At 39.7% G+C, this 22935-nt stretch overlaps 1 protein-coding gene across 2 annotated transcripts; it reads right to left on the reverse strand.

Moving 5' to 3' along the window:
* Positions 1 to 2846: 2846 nt before the first annotated feature.
* Positions 2847 to 6949, reverse strand: LOC125304145 (alpha-synuclein-like). Of its 2 annotated transcripts, none has more exons than XM_048258186.1 (6): positions 6731 to 6949; positions 6256 to 6399; positions 5904 to 5933; positions 5189 to 5328; positions 3194 to 3277; positions 2847 to 3082 (listed from the first exon to the last, which is right to left on the reverse strand). In XM_048258186.1, the coding sequence occupies exons 2-6, from the start codon at positions 6374 to 6376 to the stop codon at positions 3071 to 3073; spliced, it is 387 nt and encodes a 128-aa protein (XP_048114143.1). In that variant the 5' UTR covers positions 6377 to 6399; positions 6731 to 6949; the 3' UTR covers positions 2847 to 3070. The 2 variants fall into 2 exon arrangements, with proteins under 2 accessions (XP_048114143.1, XP_048114142.1); XM_048258185.1 differs by having other exon boundaries at positions 3194 to 3280.
* Positions 6950 to 22935: the final 15986 nt, after the last annotated feature.

The following is a 22935-nucleotide window of genomic DNA, read 5'->3' on the forward strand; positions in this document are numbered from 1 at the left end:
AAAGAACCAAAGGCACAAAAACAGAATCACCAGCAAAGCACCTTGAACCTTCATGCATAAACGATACCGATCCATTTTTATTTTGCTTCTGCTATTTTGTGTATGAAATACTGTTTTTGAATTTTCTTTTAGTTTGAGAATGTTTTAAATACATGTCTACCACTATGAACCAATAATGCAACATTTCATGAATGAGTTCAACAGTATTTTTCCTCATTTTGCATTTTCACAGAGAACTGAAATCAAGATTGCAGATTCTGTATCCTGAAAGGCAAAGTGCCTACACACACTGCTTTGATTAGTGCTAACTATCTTATTCTCTTAAACCGCCCTCCTGCACTACCATTTCTCCATTAACAATTGTTTTCCATAGATTCACATATGAGTTGTGATCACAATTAAATGACAAATATACTATATTGGCAAAAAAAACTGTCCACATTCATGTCATAATTTGCCATTTATTATTGTCTTTATTCCACTCTGTACAATAGGCAGTGCAATGGTTGATTTGTTTGTTATATATTTAACATCCAGCATTTTAAATAATGTAACAGGCAAATTACAGCATTTACTCCATGCAACTTGTATCAGATATCATGTACTATTCATTAACTTTGTAAACATAGAAAATATAATTCTACATAAAAGTACCTCAGCAGTACCCACCAGTTAGATCTAACACATAAAAATATAATATATTGAAAAGTAACTTCCTGTCATACATAGTTATATAGACACTTAAGTTTTTGTTGCCACTTGTTTTACACCATTTGTTTTCAATTCACCATTTCAATTGAGAGCATTAGAGGTGAATTAGCACACTATCTCACAGACATTTTCTTTTTTAACCCAGAGTGATAAATTCCACAGAGCAAATGCTCTCCTCTGACCAGGACACCTGTCTTAGTGGGAGGGAGTCACGTAAGATAGCACCTGGTTCAGGGACAGATACATGTACACGTACAGTACGTACTAGGGTGCATCATCCGTCTTGACATATGCAGATTAATCTGTCCCTGTGCTTATTATGTTCCAATGAGGAAAAAAACATTCCTGGTAAATTTTGAAGTAAATTGGATAATATTTAGGTGGCCCACCATTAACCTTTATGAATGGTCAAAATTGTTGCCAAATTCATTAAATCGCCTGGCAATATGGGGGACTATGGGGGTATATTTCACATGATTTCACCATTATCAATTTGTTAACCAGTAGTTATTTGAATAATGACTGTATTAAGGGCATAAAGCACACAGCTCACTGGATAAACATTGGGTTTCTTTATGTTGTCATACAGTACGTGATTTTTCTCAGAAAAACTTTTTTTTTTTTTCTATTTTGAATAATATGTTTTTTGATGAAAAACACCTTAATGTGTATTGTGTGATTAACTTGTCATTAATCTTTTATTTTAACTGTAGTTGCTATGGTGTTCCCATAATTCCAAATCAGATATAGGCTACATGCGTGGGAATGTTTTGTTTAGTGTAGAGTAGTAGTTGTATCACACAGGATTACAGTACATGAACTTTCTTGCAACATGGCTTTTAGTGAAGAGTGTATTAGTAGCCTAATGCCAATCCAGTCTTCAAAATGTACTCTGTCTATAAGACAATCGTCTTGGATATTTGGTTTGGGCAGTGGCCTTGTTCAGGATGACTCGATTATCACTGGATCCCGTCTTCCAAACTGTCGTCAAGGTGCTTCATGTGGTATCTTTCGGATGGTTCATCAGAAAACAGAACAAAGTGGGAATCAGCAAATATCGTGTGAATGTGAAGTGATAATGACTGATCGGATTATAGTATAAACGGCAACTTTCAAATATGATACGTATTTTACATCGACGTGGGCCACATGTATATTGTTTTCCAACCTTCCAACCTTGGTACTGGGAAAACCCATGACAGCAAGCTTTTATTGATAGTTTACTTCCATGCTGTTTATTGAAAATGCCTGGCAAAGGCAATTTTTATAGCATCTTCCAACAACAACAACAACAACGTTACATTTATATAGCGCTTTTCTCAACACTCAAAGCGCTTCACATGGAAAGGGGGACCTCACTAACCACCACCAATGTGTAGCACCCACCTGGGTGATGTACGGCAGCCATTATGCGCCAGAACACTCACCACACACCAGCTTGAGGTGGAGAGTGAGGGAGTGAATGAGTTAATTACAGTGGGGGATGATTAGGGGGGCAGATCAGGTTGAAAATTTAGCCAGGACATCGGGGAATCCCCTACTCTTTGCGATAAGTGCCATGGGATCTTTAATGACCACAGTGAGTCAGGACCTCGGTTTAACGTCTCATCCGAAGGACGGCATCTCCTACAGTACAGTGTCCCCGTCACTGCACTGGGGCATTGGGATCGATCTTTATGGCCAGAGGGAAGAGTGCCACCTGCTGACCACCCACCAACACCACTTCCAGCAGCAACCTAGTTTTTCCAAGGAGGTCTCCCATCCAAGTACTAACCAGGCCCACCCCTGCTTAGCTTCAGTAATTCAGCTAGGACAAGGTATCCATTGGTCTGGCTGCTTCCCCCAACATATACACTACTGCCATATCTCAGGAAGTAATACAGATAGAGACACACAAATCACACCAAATGATGCGGAAAGTCCATATTCATATTCAACTTCCATTGACATTATAGGGCTAAACCCATTATTTTTGCCGTTATTTAAGAAAAAAAAATGATATTTTCAGCCTAGCTTTATGGACATCTTTAGTTGGAAACTTCAGAGGCTCGGTGGGCCACCTAAACATCAACAGAATTCAAATTTCTCATGGATGTTTGATTTGGTTAATGGAACAAAATTATTTTAGGGACAGATTGATTTTCAAATTTACTAACAGTACAGACTAACAGAGGACATGGACCAACACAGATGCATGCACTCGCACTTTCACACATACCTGGATTATTTTCACTCAAACACACACAGAGACACACCAAACCAAATCCATGGAGAACCACAACGCAGTAAAAGGGAACTTGGCATGGAACATGGAATGTTCTTGTCTTTGAACTCTTAACTCCAAGCAACACAATGAGTATCACTCTGTGTCCTATGAGATAAAGAAAACAGATCAGAAAAATCTGGTTTAAGACCATAACATTCATAAAAGAACATCATAAGAAAATGAATGTATCACACAAAAGAAAATGGATATGGATACCTCAGTGGCCTTGTCACAGCTGTTGTCAGCCTCAGCCGGAGACTCCCCTGCATTCTCCACTGGCGCCTCCTTGGCCTCTTCATCCTGCTTGGACACAAGTACAGCCTTTACTCACTCAACCGCAGCATCCAAATAATAACAATGTGGATGAGGAGACTCCCTTGATTCATTTTAGTTACACATACTGTAGGCCTGTTTTTTGCATTCTTCAAAATAAATTATCCTGGTTAAAATGCTGTTAGAAAGTCTTTGCATTTCCTGAGTTGATTGCCTTGAGATGAAGAGCTATCCAATCCAAGCAGAGGAGCAGACAACACAAGACACATGCTGTGAAGATTAGGCCTTGATTACTGTTTGCCATTGAGATGACCTTCTCTAATGAGGCACAGGCAGGTGTGTGTCTGATTGTGAGTGTGTGTGGAGGGAGGTCTTCAGTGCAATATGTGTCGATGAGAATGATGTGTACCCATTACATTTCCAGATGTGTAAAAGACTGTTGTAAAACCTTTTTTCGTTATGAGCAGGTCAATATCTTCAGTAAAAGCACCTATACACTATTTATGTACAGTACCTATTTATGTGCTTTGTGAAAGCTTGCTTGTGTGTGTGTGTATTTATATATGTGTGTGTGTGTTAAATCACAGACAGACAGCACATAGTTAATGTGCAGCGTCTCCTGCCTCTTCGTTTAACACCGCCTACTGCTTCTCCATCTGTTCACAAAGGGGAGTGGGCGCCGCGGAGCCACTGTGCCACCGTGCCTGCTGCCCCCCACTGCCCCATGCCTCTGCCTCCTCATTACAGCCCATCACCAGGAGGCTGTCTAGGCACCTTTCATCTCACATTACACTAACACTGACAGTTACCAAACCTTTTAACATAGTCTTGTCCTTGATTGTTTTGTTACACGACTCATCAGAATTGCAGACCAAGCCATCAAACCACTACAGCAGAGCGATCATATCTTATGTTCCCCATCTATTCAACACTCTTTCCTGTCTCCTCCTATCCTCCATCCTCTGCCTGACACACCGTCCGTCACTCCCTCCATTAGATGGCATATGTGGACAGACAGATGAAAGTAAAAATTGATTTTTGCTGACATCCCACCTGATGCCCCAAATGAAAGGAAAGGAATTGTTATTCCTAAAACCTTCCTCCTCACGGCAACTCCCAGCAATTTCACTGCTGATGACTTTGCATAATTCTTTACCAAAAACCTGGCAGACATCTGGCCATTTTACAAATCCGCCCAACGCAATCACAATGCTTACTTTATTTCCCTTTCACTGATGAAGATATCCAAACTTAATTAGATCAACATATCCTTTGAAATGACATCTGAATGCCATACATCCAATTTTGTTCTCATATACAGTCATATATGCAATAAAACACACTAAAGCGACCACTGGCTTCATTCTACATGTATGGATCATTCTAAAGGACTAGTCTGTAACTGTCCTACTGTCAATGAAACAAACCTGCTGTTTATGGCAGCTATTGAAACCTCTAATCTCCAAATATATGACATAAAAAACACAACGCCTTGTTGAGTACAGTGTTCAATTCCACATTCAGGCTTTAGTGCTTTTGCTCTCACAAATGCAATGCCATTCAAACAGATGCAGGCCACTTTAGAGATGGTCGTGCATCTGGTCTTCAATCACAATGATGGGGGAATCCCAGGGTCAAAGTCGTGGGGCAAATCCCAGGATCACTTTCCTGATAACATAACGACCTCTATTCAGCCAAGTCTGTTAACTTTGAAATATAACCATGATGAACATAATGGCCCTATTTGACCATAGCACCACCTGACAAAAACAAGGAACAAAAGTTCCTCCAGTTACCTGAGAATAGTCATTCCCAGACACTGACAGGTCCCGAGCCAACACCACCTCTGGTTAATGTAATCAATATGGGGGCTTTTGTCATGGAGACAAAATGGGGTCATTCATGTGTGAAAAGGACAGAAATGGAATATGTACTCACTGGTTTTGGTGTGTCCTTCACCAGTCCTGTTGCAGCGACAATGTTCCCAGCACCTTCCACCGTTTTTTGGGCAACAGCTGTGACTCCAGTCACCATGGCACCACCCACCTGTGACACCCCAGTAACAGTCTTCCCAGCCACTGGAAGGCAGACACAGAGAAATAAGCACACAGCCCAAGGAGAAAATGAACTCATTGCCTTCTGTGTCTTAGAATGAGTATATCATTGAAGTTGTAATGTAATGAAAGAAATAGCTCTAAATTATTTTCTAAAGCTTTCATCCTAATTTAACAATCACAAACCACCTGTATACCATGTTAAACACTGAGTTTGAAAAAAAAAACATGACACGTTTTACTAAAACATGATTAAAAACAGGACTTCTGTCTATCTGTCCATCCATCATCCATGCACAGCTTGTTTGATGATTTTTCATCTTGCACTTGGTAAATACAGTTTACCAATCATGGATAATCATGGATAGAAATACTACATGGATGTGGTCTGTGATTAGCCTATCTATTTAGATATTGAGCAGAAAGTAAAATAGGCTATTTAAAAATGACACCTTTATACCTTGAGGCAAAACAAAATTATCTCAGTCTGTGTCTCAGTTTGTAAAATGTGTTAACTCTAAAGATCTTACATTAGAATGTGGCAAATTAATGATTTGCAGTCATCTAAAGCATTGACATTTGTCAGAATTTAGGCCTACCTGTAGTGACTCCATCCACTGTTTTAGAACCTATGAGAAACAAAAAAAAAAAAAAAGTCTGTTCCTTTAACAAACCAAACAAAGAATAATAACATCACATTTAAGTAAATTATTGTGAGAATGCCCCACTCATTCAATGGCTATAAGGACGAGAACATGGCACTTGGAAACTAGGCTACATGGAACTGGCTAGTTTGCTTCAAGGCATTCAGATAGGAATCTATTTTGTCAATTGAAGTCAACCGACTCATGTAGTATGATTCAACTTAAAACAAACATTTAATTGCCACTGCTGAGTAAATTCATTGATTAAAGACAGAAATTAGCTTTCTGTTGGGTAAATATCACGTACCAACAAAAATGACCCCATCTTTAGTCATTTCAGCTGCTCCTGTCACTCCCTGTTTAGTCTTCTCCGCCGCCGCCACAACACCATCTTTGGCTTTTGATAGTCCTTTCTTAAACGCGTCCATGCCAATTCCAAATGGACAACAGCCTAAGAAGACGTGTACAATTAGTAATGGCAAGTTTGTTGCTTTGTCACGCGGAGTCTGGTGCCGAGTTGACACCGCCTACTCATCTCTCAAATCCAGTTTATTTTGCTGAACTGGTTTGCTATCCCCACGAGCACACAGTAAAATTCCATGCACCTGTGTTAAGGTTAACATTCACAGATAGGCTACAGACCACATTTTGCACATTTAATTAAGGACTGTGAACTTCTAATGGGTATCTTTATTGCATGACATTAACATAGCCTGTCAAGAGTCAAAAGCATCCAACTAGCCTTCTGATAATTACACGGACGTTGAAGACTCTTCACCCACCTGTTCGCTTCTTTCTTCCCTGAGATTCCTGGTGTAATGAATATCAAATTTGACGTTGCCCCTCGATGCGTCTAAATGGATTATTCCAGGCTAAACGCACGTGCGTTATAAATGATGTACCCTATCTGTTCTTATGTCCCCTGTACCCGAAACTGATCCTCTGGTGTCTCGGATGTGCGCGCGGATGGTATGCGAGCCCGGTGGCTGTAGCCTGATGGTTGTGTCTCACATGCTTGTGTTACTCTGAGTGCAAGCTCAACCATTCGTGTGTGTGTGTGTGTGTGTGTGTGTGTGTGTGTGTCAATGATAATAATTGAGGTACCCTGTTTGTCTTTGGAGATATAAAGATAGGCTACTCTATGCCAAGCCTAATTTTGTTAAATTCATACACATTGATCTTATTATGAATTAATCTTACCATAATTGAATCTGGGTGAAATAAAAGTTCATTTGGGATAGGCTAAGTGTGTGAAAACATAACAGTCAGTTATGGAAGGGAACAATGGGATCTGGACAATGTACACAGCTGGTCCTCATGGCTGGAGACATGTCTTACTCTCACTGGATTTCATATAAAAATGGCATTCCCTTGTGACTGACACAAGCTATAAATGTCACTGAATGGTTAGTAATGAATTGATAGAAGGTCTGCTTTTAAAAAGGAATTCAGCTTTCAGAAAAATAGGTTTGTTCATTGATCTGATTGTTTTCCACGTCATTCCACTCTGTCTCCATCATTCTCTCTTGTGTGAGATCACCTCCTGCATGGTATGTCTCAAATCTCGTAATTTCATTTCAAGCCTTGTGAATCTCGTCAATTTAATTTCAAGACTAATCTCAAGTCTTGCTCAAGGTCTTCTTCTCTTTCATATGAGGATTTCAATTGGTGTAGGTTCTTATATGTTCTTCTCTCTCATCTTAGCACGTAGTCATGGAAACCTGCTTCATTTTGCTGTGTTATGATTGCCAACACTTGGTGATATTATTTTAATGATAACAAAAATACAAAAATATGTTGTGATCAGATCATTAGCACTCTCCAGGTAATACTTCCCAGTCAAAGATGGCAATGGTGATGATAATGATTATGATGATAAATATTATTATTGGTCAAAATGAAATCAATAATTAGCACAATATAATTTTTTTTTTTTTTTGCTTCCTTGTGGATATCTAAGCTTCGCTAGGCCATGTGTTACAGTATAATGCAGTGTTACAGCCTCCTGATTGTGAGGCCTACAATGGGATTGTAAAGTTATTACAATATCCACAGACTTTCCGAGTGTAATTTTTATATATTTTATACCAAAAGGCATGCAGCGTCTTTGTATTATGACAAAACAAATGTTCATCTGATTGTGGGCTGAGCTCATGAAGTGTTTGTGGCCTCTGACTGTGGAGCAATTTACGAATATTCTTATGAGCAGATGGTGGTGTATTTCATGTTGTAGCCATAATGTTGTGTGAGTGAAGAGTGTGTTTCTTATTGTATTTGATGTTCAAATGACCTGTGAAAGCCCCTTTTTGTTAATATAGCGTGAATAGGTGCTATTCCAAGGTGCTTGCTAAATGGCGATACCTCTGATCCTGATGAAGAAATAAGATGGCTCATGTTCTTTTCTGTGTCAATTACCCAAACCAGGTCACCAACTAGAACTCTCACCCCTCGTCCCGCATTGATGACGCCTTGCCCAGGTGGCCCTGTGAAACAGAACAGTGGTGGCATTGCTGGTGCCATGCAGAAAAAGCCGTTTTCCCTGTGGTGGTGAGTCACCTCGTATCAACACAATGATTGCCCTCTTCATATTCCTCATGTATACAGGGATATTAATAACTGGGTTTCTCGGTGTTCATGTAAACACCATATCCTAAATATATGATCAAAACTGGGGTAAGCCTATAGGATACATAAGTGCATGTAAATGTAATCAGTGTGAAATCGTGCTGAGAGAAAATGGAGGAAGACAGATTCTTTTTTTATTTAGGTAGAGTTTGGTTCCAAAATGCAATGTCCTCAATTTTAATGAATTGTCATAAATCATTTTTGTAAATTGTGTTTTCCAACTAATTTCAGTGGAAATGTAATTGGTTATTGTCATTTGATAAATGACATTATGGTATTTTGTCTTATCTCAATCAAAACAACATAACTGCAATTGGTATTACCTGAGATATTGATTAACTGCAATTGATAATACCTGAGATACACAATAATAGATAACATGACTTATTAATGTTTTCCAAAAAGGATTTATAGCGTTCATATTATAACTCTTCATATTTAGATAGGGGCAGAGCTGAGAAAAGAGATGTGGAGAAAACAGAACAGAACAGAAAGCACACAGCTGCAGACAAAAAAGAGAAGAAATACAGTGGAAAATAGGGAACTTTGTGATAATGTGATACACAGGGTAAGAGTGTAGAGCAGGAGAAGAGTCATATCTCTATATAGTTCTATTCTAGCGTTTTGGCAAAAACACAGGGGACCAATTGTATTACAATGTCATTTATCAGTGTCTGTGGGGTATTTTTGGGTGAAAGGTGTCATCAATCAGGTGGATAGTGCCAATTAAGTCTGCTTTATGCTATATAGTCCTTATTTTAAAGTTATTTCTTGTTGTAGGGCCTCCAGGAATCCTTTCTTCACTTTACAACCTCAAAGGATGCTGTGTAAAATGTAAACAAAAACAAAATATGATGATAATTTAGTTGTAAAAGAAACATAGACAACTTGTGTGGCATCACAAGGGGACGTGTGGTAGAGGGACGCTATGTTCCTCAACAGGAGTGGCTACCCCATAACAAAATGGCTGCCACCCGAACTACAGGTCCCAGAATGCATCGCACGGACAGGTGCCAATGCCTCGGTCCCTTGATTAAAGCAGGTGCTCATGCACTAAGAGAAGAAAGGGTGCAGTAGAGACAGAGCATAGAAGAGTTTGTGGAGAGAGACTGACATTATAGAAAGGACCTAAGTTTTCAGGATTTTGTAATTGTGTTTGCTCCCAGTAAGCTTTTGAGTTGGATTTATTGTTTTACGTCGGGAAAGACTGCTCTAAAGTGAAAACCTCTGTTTGCTTGCAACCACGTTCCGGCTGTTCTCTGCCCTACTTGCCTGCTGCAAAGAAAAACCTCTCACGACATCACACTTGTCAAAGGTGGCAAATTGTCAAATTTAATAACAAACATGCGCTCATTTTGAATTTGATGCTGCAACACCTCTCAATGTTTACCACTGTTTTGCATCACCTCTTCTTTTAACCAGAGACTTTCTAATGAGGAGACACAGCACTCAAAAAATCCTCCATAGAAATGCATGGGGTTAGTTTGTAACACCAATATGGCAGTTGTCTACACATACTGTATCCCACCCCTTCCACGGCAAAACGTCGACATGTGAATACATATAGCCAGTGTGGTGTGTTGTGAAGACATCGTGCCAATCATGTGGTGTGTTGTGAAGACATCGTGCCAATCATGTGTTGTGATCTTGCCGCTGGAGCAAAATTGGTGTCATGAAGCCTTGCGCAGGCGCATTTCTACCAAAATAGATGCCCGATAAGTGCCCAAAAAAGTGTTGCAATATGGCCGCCAAGTGGAGGGACTTGCCTAAAATTACTTTGTTTTAACTACAGTTAAAGTAGACCAGATTTGAGAATGAGAAGTTGTCTCATACTTGCTCAATATAAGATTTCATCTGCTCAACTGGCTGTGGGCTTCCATAACATGTTTTTTTTTCATTATATGATGCACCCAATGTGACATATTTGGATTGCAGGCAGGTCATTTTAGCACCTGAACTCTTCTACTATTGAGCCATACCACTGTAATAATGTGAAGAATGCAGTTTGGTATTGTTTTCAAGGCCTTCCCTAAAAAAGATGCAGTCTGGATGACAACATATGTTGCTAAAAACCTGTAATAATCATTCAACATTAATTGTGCCTCTCCATATTATGCGAGCTGCCCATGCCAGACACTAATGTACCCCCATACCATCATATGTGTTGGCTTTTGAACTGCGTATTGATAACAATTTGAATGGTCCCTCTCCTCCTTAGCCTGGAGGATATGGAGTCCACGATTTCCAAAAAGAATGATAAATTGAGATTGGTTTAATAACAGGACAGGTTTCCTCTTCGCCTTGGTCCATCTTACATGAGCTTGGGCCCAGATGGCAGCATGTCTGGATCACGTCTAAATATGGTTTCTTCTTTGCATAGTCAAGTTTTAATCTGCCTATATGGAGTGTTAAACTGTGTTCGTAGACAATGGTTCTCAGAACACCAGTGGAAGGATTTTTTTTTTAACAGAAACAGATCTGCCATCTGAGGCCCTAAAGATCCCAGCTGTCAAATATTGCTTTTCAGCCCTGTGCCTTGCATACAGATCTATCTGGATTCTCTGAATATCTTAATCATATTATACTATAGTGAGATCCTCAAAGTCTTTACAATTTTACATTAAGGAACATTATATTGTTGCATTATTTGCCCACAATTTTTTTACAGAGTGATGAATGCATCTGCATTTATGACCAATCATGGTGCCAGTTAACCTAGGCTTAGTTGTGAAATGTAATGATGAACTCTTCTTTTGTAGACTTCGTCACAAGTTTTTGAGATATATTGCTGGAATCAAGTTCAAAATCAATGTATATTTTTCATAAATAGTATTTAGTTAATTTCAACATTTGATGTTGTTTATTTTCTATTGTCTTTAATGAACTGTATTTCATTTTGACTACACTGCACATAGTGTCCAGCCAACAATCCGTTCTGTGCACCCAAGGGAACATGCTTATGGCTGGAAAGAGTGAATGCCACTTGGCCTCTCTGAAAACAGCAAAAAGTCAACTTTAGGGGACAGCAGAATGCATTAGAGTGGTAAATGGAAACAGCATGACTTTGTTAAATCATGATATACCAAGCACTATAATGCAGTTGTTTTATTGAGGATTTATTTGAATTATGATCAAATGTCCTTTTCAAACCGGTCATAAACACCACAACACGCACAACGTTGACACATGTGATGTCTACCATTCTCCCAAACAGCGAAAATGTATTTCTTTAGAAACACTGCCATCTACTGGAAATTATTCCACACACACACACAAAAAACACACAACAGTAATGCAACACAAACTCACCTACACGTGGCAGTTGCGGTATAAATCCTGACATAATATATCAAAATACATATCATTGGATGAAATGTTAGTGGAGAGCATGTGTTTTGTAAATAGATGATAGTGGCATCAGATATCAGGTAGGGAAATAATATGTGAGTATAGCATCAGCACGTTGTTGCACAGTCTGCCAACAGAGAGGAGGCAGCTCCTTGAATTTATGACATACCGCCTGAATCCATATCATATTTCCTACATTAACTAGATCAACTAAATCAAATGTGTTAATATTAGCCTATTGCAATTCAAAAATAAATTTGATTAATACGAATTAAAACTTTGGAACATCACCTATTACCCCCCGTCCCCTATTTCCGTCCTCTTACGTGTATGTGTCACGTAATATTCATTTCTATACAAACCAACACAGCGGATTCCTAAAGAAACGCAAGCACCCCATACCATAAGTGTATCTAAATTAGCTATGTACCAAAAATGACATTTTACCGTGACTCGAAGAGCTGTAAACAGTGTTGTAAGTGTTGTAACAGTGTACACATCCGCTTGGAGCTCCAGTGGAATTTTGATTTGCGACAAGAATGTGCTGTGTGTAAGGGCGGAAATAGGCACTCACCAGCCCAGCACTAAACTCTGAGCGGATATTTCAGGCAGTAAAAACCCCGGTGAGAACCAAACCAGATTTTGTTCAAATCTACACCCCCAGATTCAGGCATTCTCCCAGGGAAGTCCTTTTATTTTATTTTAGCCCATTCAGTAATCCATCCCTGGACCAGTGACTCCATTTGTGTTCAAAATGTATACTTTAAAAGAAATTACAAACTAGAGTCTCTTCTTCTGATAACCTCTATATTACACAGAATGTGGTTCTTTGACTTATTACTTACACCTAAAGATTAAACTAAGGCTTAGACTCATAGGTTTGGCCAAATAAGATTTTGTCTTTTAATTTAGATTTTATTTTGCTGGCAGCTAATCACACAATTTTAACATAGTTTGAAAGGGACAGGATTCAGGAATAGGCTACTAAGACAGCCCCCTCTTCTGTCTGACTCACTTCATGTTACCCCTGTATGCATTATAGACTGGCTTCTGACAGCAATTACGTTTTGTGCCAACATATAGAAACACTAGGCCTACTACAGCCTTTAATTGGTGAAAGGAGGTGCAAATTCCTTTCTTTGGTTATTGTCCGCAATTCACATTAACTGTAGGCTATCATCACATTGTAAACGTTTTTTCCAACGTGTGTGCTGTCGCCACATTTGATCACGTTTTGCCTGCATGGATGCGCGATTGAGTGCGCATCTAAATAATATGCAAGATGCAACAATCATTTCTAAGAGGCCTATAAACGGTAATTTCTGGCATTACTACTAGCATATGAATGCACAAATTCATCATTTAAAATTAAACGTTTCACTTTCGCCATCATTACGAGAATAGGCTATAGAAAATGTTCCCTTTCAGTCTGATCGGCTCCAAAAATGTATGGGATTTCCTTAGCCTGTGCTACACCTTTCAAATAAGTTTTGTGAAAATTGTACCGGTAGCTTTTGCGATATTGTTAACAGCCCCACCTCACCGCAGTAGGGTGCAGTAAATGGAAGCTTTTGATAGCGCACGCCACTAACGAAAAACGGAAAATCACCAGGACAAACCACTCAGGGGTGTAGGCTCCTCTGGAACCATAGGTCACTAATTTGTGCGTTAGTTACGTTTGATTACATTTCTGATGCGTGTTGGTTTCCTGTAGTATAGCGCTTTATTCTTTCTTTCTTTTTCTATGTCCGTAAATTGGGTCATATTTGAATATTGGGGGGGACACGTCCCCCTCAATGTCTATGGTGACTACGGCCCTGATCAAATGTTATTTTGAAGTATTAAAAAACATTATTGTTTTAGAACTTTCGAACGAAAGGGGCGGTAATTGGTGCTTTTACGATAAAGAATTGATTTAATTAAACTATAATTAATTATGCAATGCTTCTTTTCTTTCTTTCTTTCTTTTTTTTAAGTTGCTCATCTCACTACGTATGTCACCATACATTAACATCAGGTACCTTAAGAATATTTTCAAATCCTACTTGAGAATTATTGTTTTGCCCTATGGGCAGTGTCCCTTTAGTCTCTTGCTAAGACCAGCGTGGCCTTGTTGGCTCAGGTGGTCTTCGAGCATAACCCCATTTTCAAAAAGTAAACGTAGTATCTCTTCAACAAAATATACCCAGATTTTTGTTATCTGCTATTCTGTTACTTTCAAACTTTTCTATATCTTCATGGAACTACTACACTACCTCACTTTATGAGGTACACCTTGCTAGTACTTAGTTGGACCCCTTTTTGCCTTCAGAACTGCGTTCATTCTTCATGCCATAGGCTAAATTCCAGAATCTGCCAGAATCATTCCTTCGAGATTTTGGTCCATATTGACATGATAGCATCATGCAGTTGCTGCAGATCCATGATGTGAATCTCCCTTTCCACCACACCACAAAGGTACTCGATTGGATTGAGGTCTGGTGACTATTCGCCTTATTCATCCGGCGGCCATTGAAAGCCAGAACGAGGCTACTGGGTACACTTGCCATCACACATCAGTCCAGCAGATTACAGTCATGCACTCCGTTTGTAAACTGCCAAAACAAAACCTCACAGAAGAACAAGAAAATATCCAGTGAGCGGCAGTTTTCTGTGCGCAAGCAGGGGCGCTGCTTGAAAATTTGGGCCCTATGACCGATAATAATTCCTGGGTGTGGGGGAGTGGCAGGGGTTCGAGAATCTAGTTTGAGTTCGTTCAAGCTTTGTGACATGGTGCGTTATCCTCCTTGAAGTAGCCATCAGAAGATGGGTTCTTAGCTGACAGTGCCACCTGGCGTGGTCTTCTGCTGCTGTATGTGTTGAGAGACGCTCTTCTGCATACTGTCATACCTGTCAACACTCCTGTTTTTCCCGGGTTTCTCCCGTATTTCAAGGTCATCTCCCAGCACCCTCCCGTTTTGTTATTTCTCCCGGAAAACTCCCGTAATTTGCATGGCCATCAAACTTCATTTTAAAATCATTGATGCATTCAGGTTGCCAGATTGTGCATGAAATACACCCTACACATGCACGATCACTTAGTTTCAATTTCAACCGTTTTGTCATAGGCTAAAACCTGGCAACCCAAAACCCAAATAAGGAAGCGGGTGCCAACTGCGCAGCCTGAGTCTCGTCGTAAGCAAGCGGGCTAGATGATTGGCCTACTCCAGAAGTAGCTGTTGTGAAATTGTTGGGAATTTAATTGATTAACACATCACATAAACTGTTATTGAGTGTTGTTGATACACTGAACTTGTGCCCTCGGAACCAAATCTGACAACAAGCAGCTTTGGAGTTTTGGAAGTAGGCTGCAGGCAGGCAGCTGGTGGATACTAGCCTAGAAATCTAGACGCGCCCCTAGCGGCCGCTAATTACATTTGCTGCCAGGGCTAGTCTAGCAACTCTCCGTTGGCTTGTGAGCTCCAGAAATCAATCAGGCCAATGAAATCGTGTATAGAGTCGTTAGGTGGGCTTAACATAATGATTGATGCCAGAGTTGCAACGGTTTGGCTTGAATTCCCTGCTACTTGAAAACAAATAAGATGGATGTTGCTGCTGGCAAACAGTGTGACACGAGTTAAGCTTTTATTAAGTAGGCAAACGTTTGAACTAGCCAACTAGCTCGCTGGTGGGAAACGCATGGGACTCATAAGCTGCCGCTGTCCTATTGCGTGCAGAGGGAATTTGAAAGACAACTGATTATCCCGCCCCTCGGACTGAGCACTGCGAACGGTGAGTGTCCAGACCCTACATTTTAATGTGGGTCTGGCTCGTCAGGCTAGGTGGATACATAACTGGCATGCGTAAGGTAATGGTAAGGTAAAAGCAACGACTGAAATGCAGTGTTGAAACACGTGTATGAAACGTATTAAATATGCAAACACAGATGCGGTATAAACACTGACCTCATTCTCCTCTGACCTCAACAAGGCACTTGCTCCCAGAAAACTGCTTACTGGATATTTTCTTTTTCTGACCATTCTCTGTAAACCCTATAGATGATAGTATGTGAAAATCCCAGTAGATCAGCAGTTTCTGAAACACTCAGACCAGCCCCTCTGAACGTGGCTGGTGCTACGTTCACACCGCATATCTTAGTGCTCAATTTGGATTTTTTGCTCAGATCTGAATTTTTGTTTGGCTGTTCACATTACCTTTTAAAGGTGCCATGTGTAAGAATTGAGGTAAAAATATCCAAAAAATGAGCTACACACATCAAAACAATGAGAAGAAATAAGGGCTATGATGTCATTAAAAAAATTACAAGGTATAGTGCTGCAGAGATATCAACCTGAATTAGCATGCTAAATTACTAGCCACAGCCAGTTTCGGCCATGGGAGGCGGTATGCGGGCAACATAACCGCCAGCCAAACTGCAATACACGTTTCTTGGTTGTTACTCTAGGGTAGACCAACTCACTTTCTGGAGGTATACTGCCCCCATCGTTTATGGAATGTGGAGTATGAATTGATTTTTTGGCGGACATTACACATGGCACCTTTAAAATATGGCCTATATCAGATTCCAGTGTGAACTGTTTGTGGTTCCGAACTGACCTGCATGTGCAAAAGAACCATAACAATGACATCAGCTAACCACAAAGATTTTTTATGACCATTATCAAATACGGGGGCAGCCGTGGCCTACTGGTTAGTGCTTCGGACTTGTAACCGGAGGGTTGCTGGTTCGAACCCTGACCAGTAAGAGCGGCTGAAGTGCCCTTGAGCAAGGCACCTAACACCTAGTACAGTGTAACCCCTCACTGCTCCCCGAGCGCTGTTGTTGCAGGCAGCTCACTGCAATTAGTGTGTTTCACTAATTCACGGATTGGGATAAATGCAGAGATATGTACTTATACTTAAATACACAGGAAGAATAGCTGGGTCTTTTGCCCCAGCTAATGGGGATATAAACAATAAACACAAGTGCTGATGTTCCAGACACTGAACATGACAAAGAAGATTTAAAAATGTGTTTTTTTTTTTTTAAAAAATGAAAAAATGTCAAACTTTTGTAGCTGTAATGATAGCACCACCAGAGGGCACACAAACACAGAAAATAGTTTACATCTCTCATTTCACAGGCAAATTGGATAAAAGGCTGCCTTTCTTTCTGCTCATCACTAATATTAATAGTGTCAGAATGAGCATAAAACATACAGTATAACACACATCATTGAACATACAGGCCCAAAAAGAAAAACTCAGTTCTACAAAAGGGAATACAGTGAAGTCAATTTCATGCTTGCAACCCATGAATACAATTTGCAATATACGATTATAAATAGAAAAATTGAATAATATGTGGCGTGGTTAAAAGCAATAGGAATATAAAAAGCAATATGATTCAGCATATCTAAGTTTCTTAGAACATCATTGTAGACACAAGACAGAGGCATTTATACCTTGCAACATTTACTGTTATCATTAAATAAAGGCGTGTGCATCTCCCAGACGAACACTCACAGGATTCCAATTTGGAATCACACCCTCATAACCTCGAGCTTCACTGTCACAACCAGCTCAGCAGAACTGTTACAAATACAACAACAACGCACAAAGTTATATTAATTTATCTTTCACTGATTTGTTTAAGAAATATAAAAAAGATCCTCTAACAAGACTGAAATACAGATTCTGTACAACAGCGTAAGAATATACATGCAAAATGAACTACAAATCAATAATCTGACCTCAGTCTGAGGTCTGCTAGTCTGACCTCATATCAGATATAATGGCGATGGGAGTAGGTCACAGCAGGTTCTGGACCTTCCCAGACTCCTTCAGTAGGCTGATATGCCTATGTGACTCATTTTTCTGAATGACAGGGGGAAAAAATGGAGCTTATGCAACATTACTCACTGAAATGGAAATGTTGTGTCCCATTTAGGAAGAAAATAATGCAACTTTATATAAATGTATTTTTCACATTTGAGGCTGTTTTTGATTGCCATTCTCCGCCTTTGACAGTCCTGCCAGTAGGAACTGTAGCACTCATTGACCCTTCCGGTCTTAGTTCTGTTACATTACTGGACCTTTCTTTGTCACATTTAGCTTAAATTCTATATTGTGGCTCTGCTCTCAACATAGTTCTCGGCCCAGTTTCACTGCAGTAAAGGCCTTTGGTGTCAAATATAAACTATAAAGATGATGAACTCCCAGCAGCTCCCAAGGCTCTGCTATCAACAAATAGATAAATAAATAAATAAATAAATAAATAAATAAATAGAAATCCAGAACCTCTGAAGCTAGTAAGTGGAACCATAACCCTGGTACACCAAGAGCTACAGACTCTTAATTCTTAATTAATAGGTGAGATGTGGGAATAAAGTTACCTCTGGAATATTTTTTATTTTCTGCCCGAAAGATCCCTTTGCATATAAAATCTTCCTCTGACTCAATATAAAATATAAATGGCCTCTGAAGACATTGCACTGTACACATACATTGCATAAACATACAGTACTGTATATAGACAAACCTTAAAGTAAAAATCTGCCCTCCTAATCTGTTCTGTCCAGCTCCCATAAGACTCACAGGGAACATCCAAGGTCTATTTAGTGTCATGGTAACATACATTTGTCTTTGCTGTTCACTAATGGCTGTGAAGCTCACTCAATGTGCCAGACACAATTGAAACCAAATGACCGGTTTGAGGCCCACATGAGCAGGGATGGGTATGCTGGGATTCTCTTGTGTTGTTTGACACAGACCAGATCAGCTTTGCATGCTACCAGAGGTATGTGTGTGAAAGCGTGCCCTGGGCCTGTGGTCTGCGCACTCCTCAAATGCTCTGTGAAAGTAGTGCAGAAAGCTAACCGGATAGGAACATTGGCGCAGGCTGAGCTATTTCCACTTCTGCTCTGAAGTGTGTTGTAGAAAACCGCTCATGGACATACTATTGTGTTGCACAAAAAAAAAAATCTGAAAAAAAGAAAGAGGGAAAGTAAATAGAAAAGATTCCGCTTTTTTTTTACTCCGAATGGGTTTTAAGCAAATGTCTTTTGATGCTATTAATATTATTATATTAATATGAATGTCATTTACATTCACAGAATCCTGATAAAAACATTCTTAATCCTTCGCTTCTCTGCACATTGCTGCAGATTTATGTCTGTGCTTGGAGGGGCCGGCATTTACACCCAAAAACCATGACATCACAAGTGCACACCATAGAGAAGAGTGTAGTATTGCTGTTGGAGGGCAGCCAGACATGCAGATGGTGCTGGTTTGTGTTCTGTGCAGAGTGCTTGAGAGCCCCACACTTCCTTGGTGACCATGACAATCCACTCCAACAGGCTGCCATGGGGTCAGACCTCCAAACTCTTCAGAGAGCACAGCGTAAATACATTTCTCAAGTAGTGTGGTCACATTCTCCCAGTAACACCTGGCTTTACAGGGGCAGTTGTGCTTCCTTGTTTAAAGACACTCTATACAAAAAGAGGGAGGAAAAGAGAAATGGGCAGAGAAGAAAGAAAGGGATTCTGTGTGTGCGTCACAGTCAGTTGCGCTGCATTAGCAGCTATGATGAGCATAGGGAGTATATACAGATCCACCCCGTCCACCTGCCTGCTGCACTATAGCAACAACAACAACAGGGAAGGCCCAACCTGGGAATCCTCTGCTGGAATGCTGCTGCACTTGAGGCGGCGCTCCAGTTGGCCCAGATGTTTGTGTCTGGTATGAGGTTGCCAAGGCAACGTGAGGGCCATGCAAGGGAAGCCCCTTATCTGCTGATGCTGCCGTTTCAATCACCACAGAACAAAGGCCAACAGGTAACTGCCAACCGCTCCCTGTGTGGCAAGACTGCACCGTTGTCATGGGGATACTCTACTGTTTGGCCGGAAGAGGACCATAACAGGCATGCCTAAGTGTTCTTTTAAAGGTACTGTGAAAGGTTGGGCGTCTACTGGCTGCATGTCAAAACTGAGGTATGCACTCACTTTCACACGCGTAGCTCTGCAGACCTACTTTTCATGAATGAGCAGCAGACCGTTTATCTTTGTAAAGGTGTGGTGTATGGGGGAAGGGTGAACTCAGATCCTAATAACAGCAACATAGAGGCAGTACATTGTGCAATGCTGATAGGTTTGTCTCTTTAATGCGTCATTTCAAATTGACTGTGGGTGCATTTCCCTGCCTTGGTCTTTCAAAAAATTCCATATTTTTCCATTTGAAATGCTAAAATAGTGTAGAACAACTGTGGCAAATGTGACCATGCTAACATTCAGTGGTAAGGAAATAGAAATGTACATATTAAGAGGTCTATACTAATACAGTAATGCACACAAATGAGCAAAGTAAACCATGAACCTCTCAATTTTCCACGATTTCTTCTCATAATTTTCATCATCTTAGGGCGTACTCACACTATGCGATCCGTACAGTACCAGAGTACGGTTGACCCCCAAAGTCTGGTTCGTATGACCATTGTGATCGCTCTGTACCGTACCGTGCCCGTGTCTGCATGAGGAAGTGGACTCCGGCACGGTACGGTTGGGCTTATGATCACGCCTTTGCAAAGATTCTAGAGCTCAGCAGCTCAACCGTACCTGGTAGTATGCAGAGTGAGTGTGGACCAAGAACAGGAAAGAACTTCGGCACGGTACAAGTGAACTGTGCCCAGTGTGAGTACGCCCTAAATCATATGCAGTGCAATGAAGACCAATTGCCAAGATTTTTGTTTTATGGATTGCATAACACATGTGTTGTGTTGTTTTACATCACATTCATTAAATCCAAGAACCTTGGACCTTGGAACCAAGAAAGTTTCTCACAATTCTTAACATCTTCCTTGAGCAGGTCTCACCCTCCTCAGATTTGATCATATTTGATAGACATTGCAGGTAGATTAGGCCTACATTAAATGCTGACAACTGTGTTTCGAAAGAAATAGTTATTCAAGTGAAGTGGTAGGCTAGCAAAAGTATAGCACTGCTATGGTGTTGTAATTTAATATTAGCAGCTGTTGCAAAATTATGAACATTACACCATTGTAAGCTGATAAATGTCTAGCTTTGATTGGACATTTTTCAGAAAGTAACAAAGGTATGAGTTCAAACAAACATACATAACAACAACACATCTCACTAACTGAATCTACAGAGTGGTATTTGGACAGTTTGTGATTTAATGTGTTGGTTTTTGTGTGCACTGTCATAACATACCTCTGTTCCTCATTTTTATATATAAACACAGAGACATAATCACATGCCCATAAGACCATATTGTTTTAAAAAGACTACAGTATTCGTGTTTCAACATACTGAGAAAACCCTTTGAATATCCCTGTGAAAGTGTTCACCACATTTGTTTTGGAGTTAGTCCCAAAACACTCTGGCTCATTTTTTTGTGTAGTGCACCAACACATTCCATTCTGGGGAGAAGAGAAAATGGACAAGTGAAAAAATAAAACTACTTCAAGAAGATAATATGGTTTATCTTCCTAACATCAAGATAAAGGTCTTTGACAGGAACAATATGAGTCAACTGTATTTAGTTTTTCTGGTTTTACTTGCTTGTCTCTCTTTCTCACATTTTGTTTATCTTTCTCATTGTTTTATTATTTTGTTTGGCTGTTTGTGTAGTTTTAGGAGGTCAGAGCATGCATGTTGTATCATTGAAACATATTTTAGGGAAAATGCCACTGAGAAAGCAACAATAAACATGTATGAAGACCAGCTAAATATTTCCCTTGTCTTTGACATTGGAGGGCCATAAATAGATCGGAATAATGTTTGAATGGGATTTATCCCATTAAATAGCCCCATGTTACATATGCGGTATAGTTCATTCTAAAAAGGCCAGGATATCTTATGATTGTAGTCAGTCAATCTTTCTGTTTTGATCTTAAGGTTAGTCCAACATTGTATTTTTGGAATTTCTTCCCCTTATCCACATCAAAAATGACTCTGGATGGTAATGTTGGATCTGCTTAAAATCAGATAGAGATGATTTAACCTCACCTGAATGCTTCTTTGATGTTGTGAATGTAGGGAGATCTGAACTTTTGTTTAAGGTTATCAAGCTATTTCCTTAATGTTAATATATTCAGAAGCATAAAACATTAATTAGAATAATTTAATAGCCAGCCTGGGGGCACACATAATCCCTCAGAATGGCTGGTCACAACACAAAATCCCCAGGACGTTGGAATTGCATGTGGAATATTTAATAAAATATCAATCAATAAATCAAAGTACCGGTAACCTTTAATAGCCTAGCTTAATCTTTAATCAAATACGAAGCCATTTCTACAGACATGTAAATTGTCCTTACTGCAAGAGGTTGTAGATATTCTGTTTCACTCAAATTCATTATTTCACACAACAGTCACAGATCAAGTTTAAAGTACCGTTAGCTTTATTGTCAGTTAAAATAAGGAGGAATTCCCCTTTTTGTCAATATTTAACGTACTGTGTACTCATTTAGCACTAAAGGGGTACCCAATTTGTCTAAAACCAAGTCATGTTCCTACCAACTACAACAGTGTTACATAGTGAAATAACAGCTTTTGTGGACATGCATCGGCAATGTCAGAAACTCCATTCCCTTTATTGTCAGTGTGGTATCAAAACATGCTAGAAACCATTCTTTTAAGGTAAAAGAACCACAGTGTGTTGCTTCAAAGCTGAAATAGTATATTGCCTGGTCTGAGGTACTTTGTATCCAAGAATGAATATAAGTGTCATACAAAGAACATTTTTAAGTTGTATGGTAAAATGTGACCCTATTTAAATGATTTGATTTGACTTCATTCATGGTGTGATCTTCTTGCTAGTGCCTACACAAATTCTATTGCATGTTATGATATTACCTCATGGTTTGTGTATTTTGATTGAGGTATTATTGATTGATTGAGGTTTGAGTATTTTGATTGATGTATCATCACATGTTGTGGACTGTTGTGATTTTGTACATTTTGGACTGAGGGTTTACTATTTACCAAACAGCTGAGTGACTAAAAGCCCCACCA

The sequence above is a fragment of the Alosa alosa genome, chromosome 12 (genome assembly GCF_017589495.1).
Source record: "Alosa alosa isolate M-15738 ecotype Scorff River chromosome 12, AALO_Geno_1.1, whole genome shotgun sequence".
NCBI classification, from domain to species: Eukaryota; Metazoa; Chordata; class Actinopteri; order Clupeiformes; family Clupeidae; genus Alosa; species Alosa alosa.

Bases quoted from the DNA above. Each gene is read 5' to 3' on its own strand.
- LOC125304145 (XM_048258185.1), bottom strand. From the start codon at position 6,376: ATGGACGCGTTTAAGAAAGGACTATCAAAAGCCAAAGATGGTGTTGTG. The intron at 5,934-6,255 runs GTACGTGATATT...TGTTTCTCATAG, and splicing joins AGATGGGGTCATTTTTGTTG to GTTCTAAAACAGTGGATGGA. The intron at 3,281-5,188 runs GTGAGTACATAT...CTTGTGTCCAAG, and splicing joins TGAAGGACACACCAAAACCA to CAGGATGAAGAGGCCAAGGA.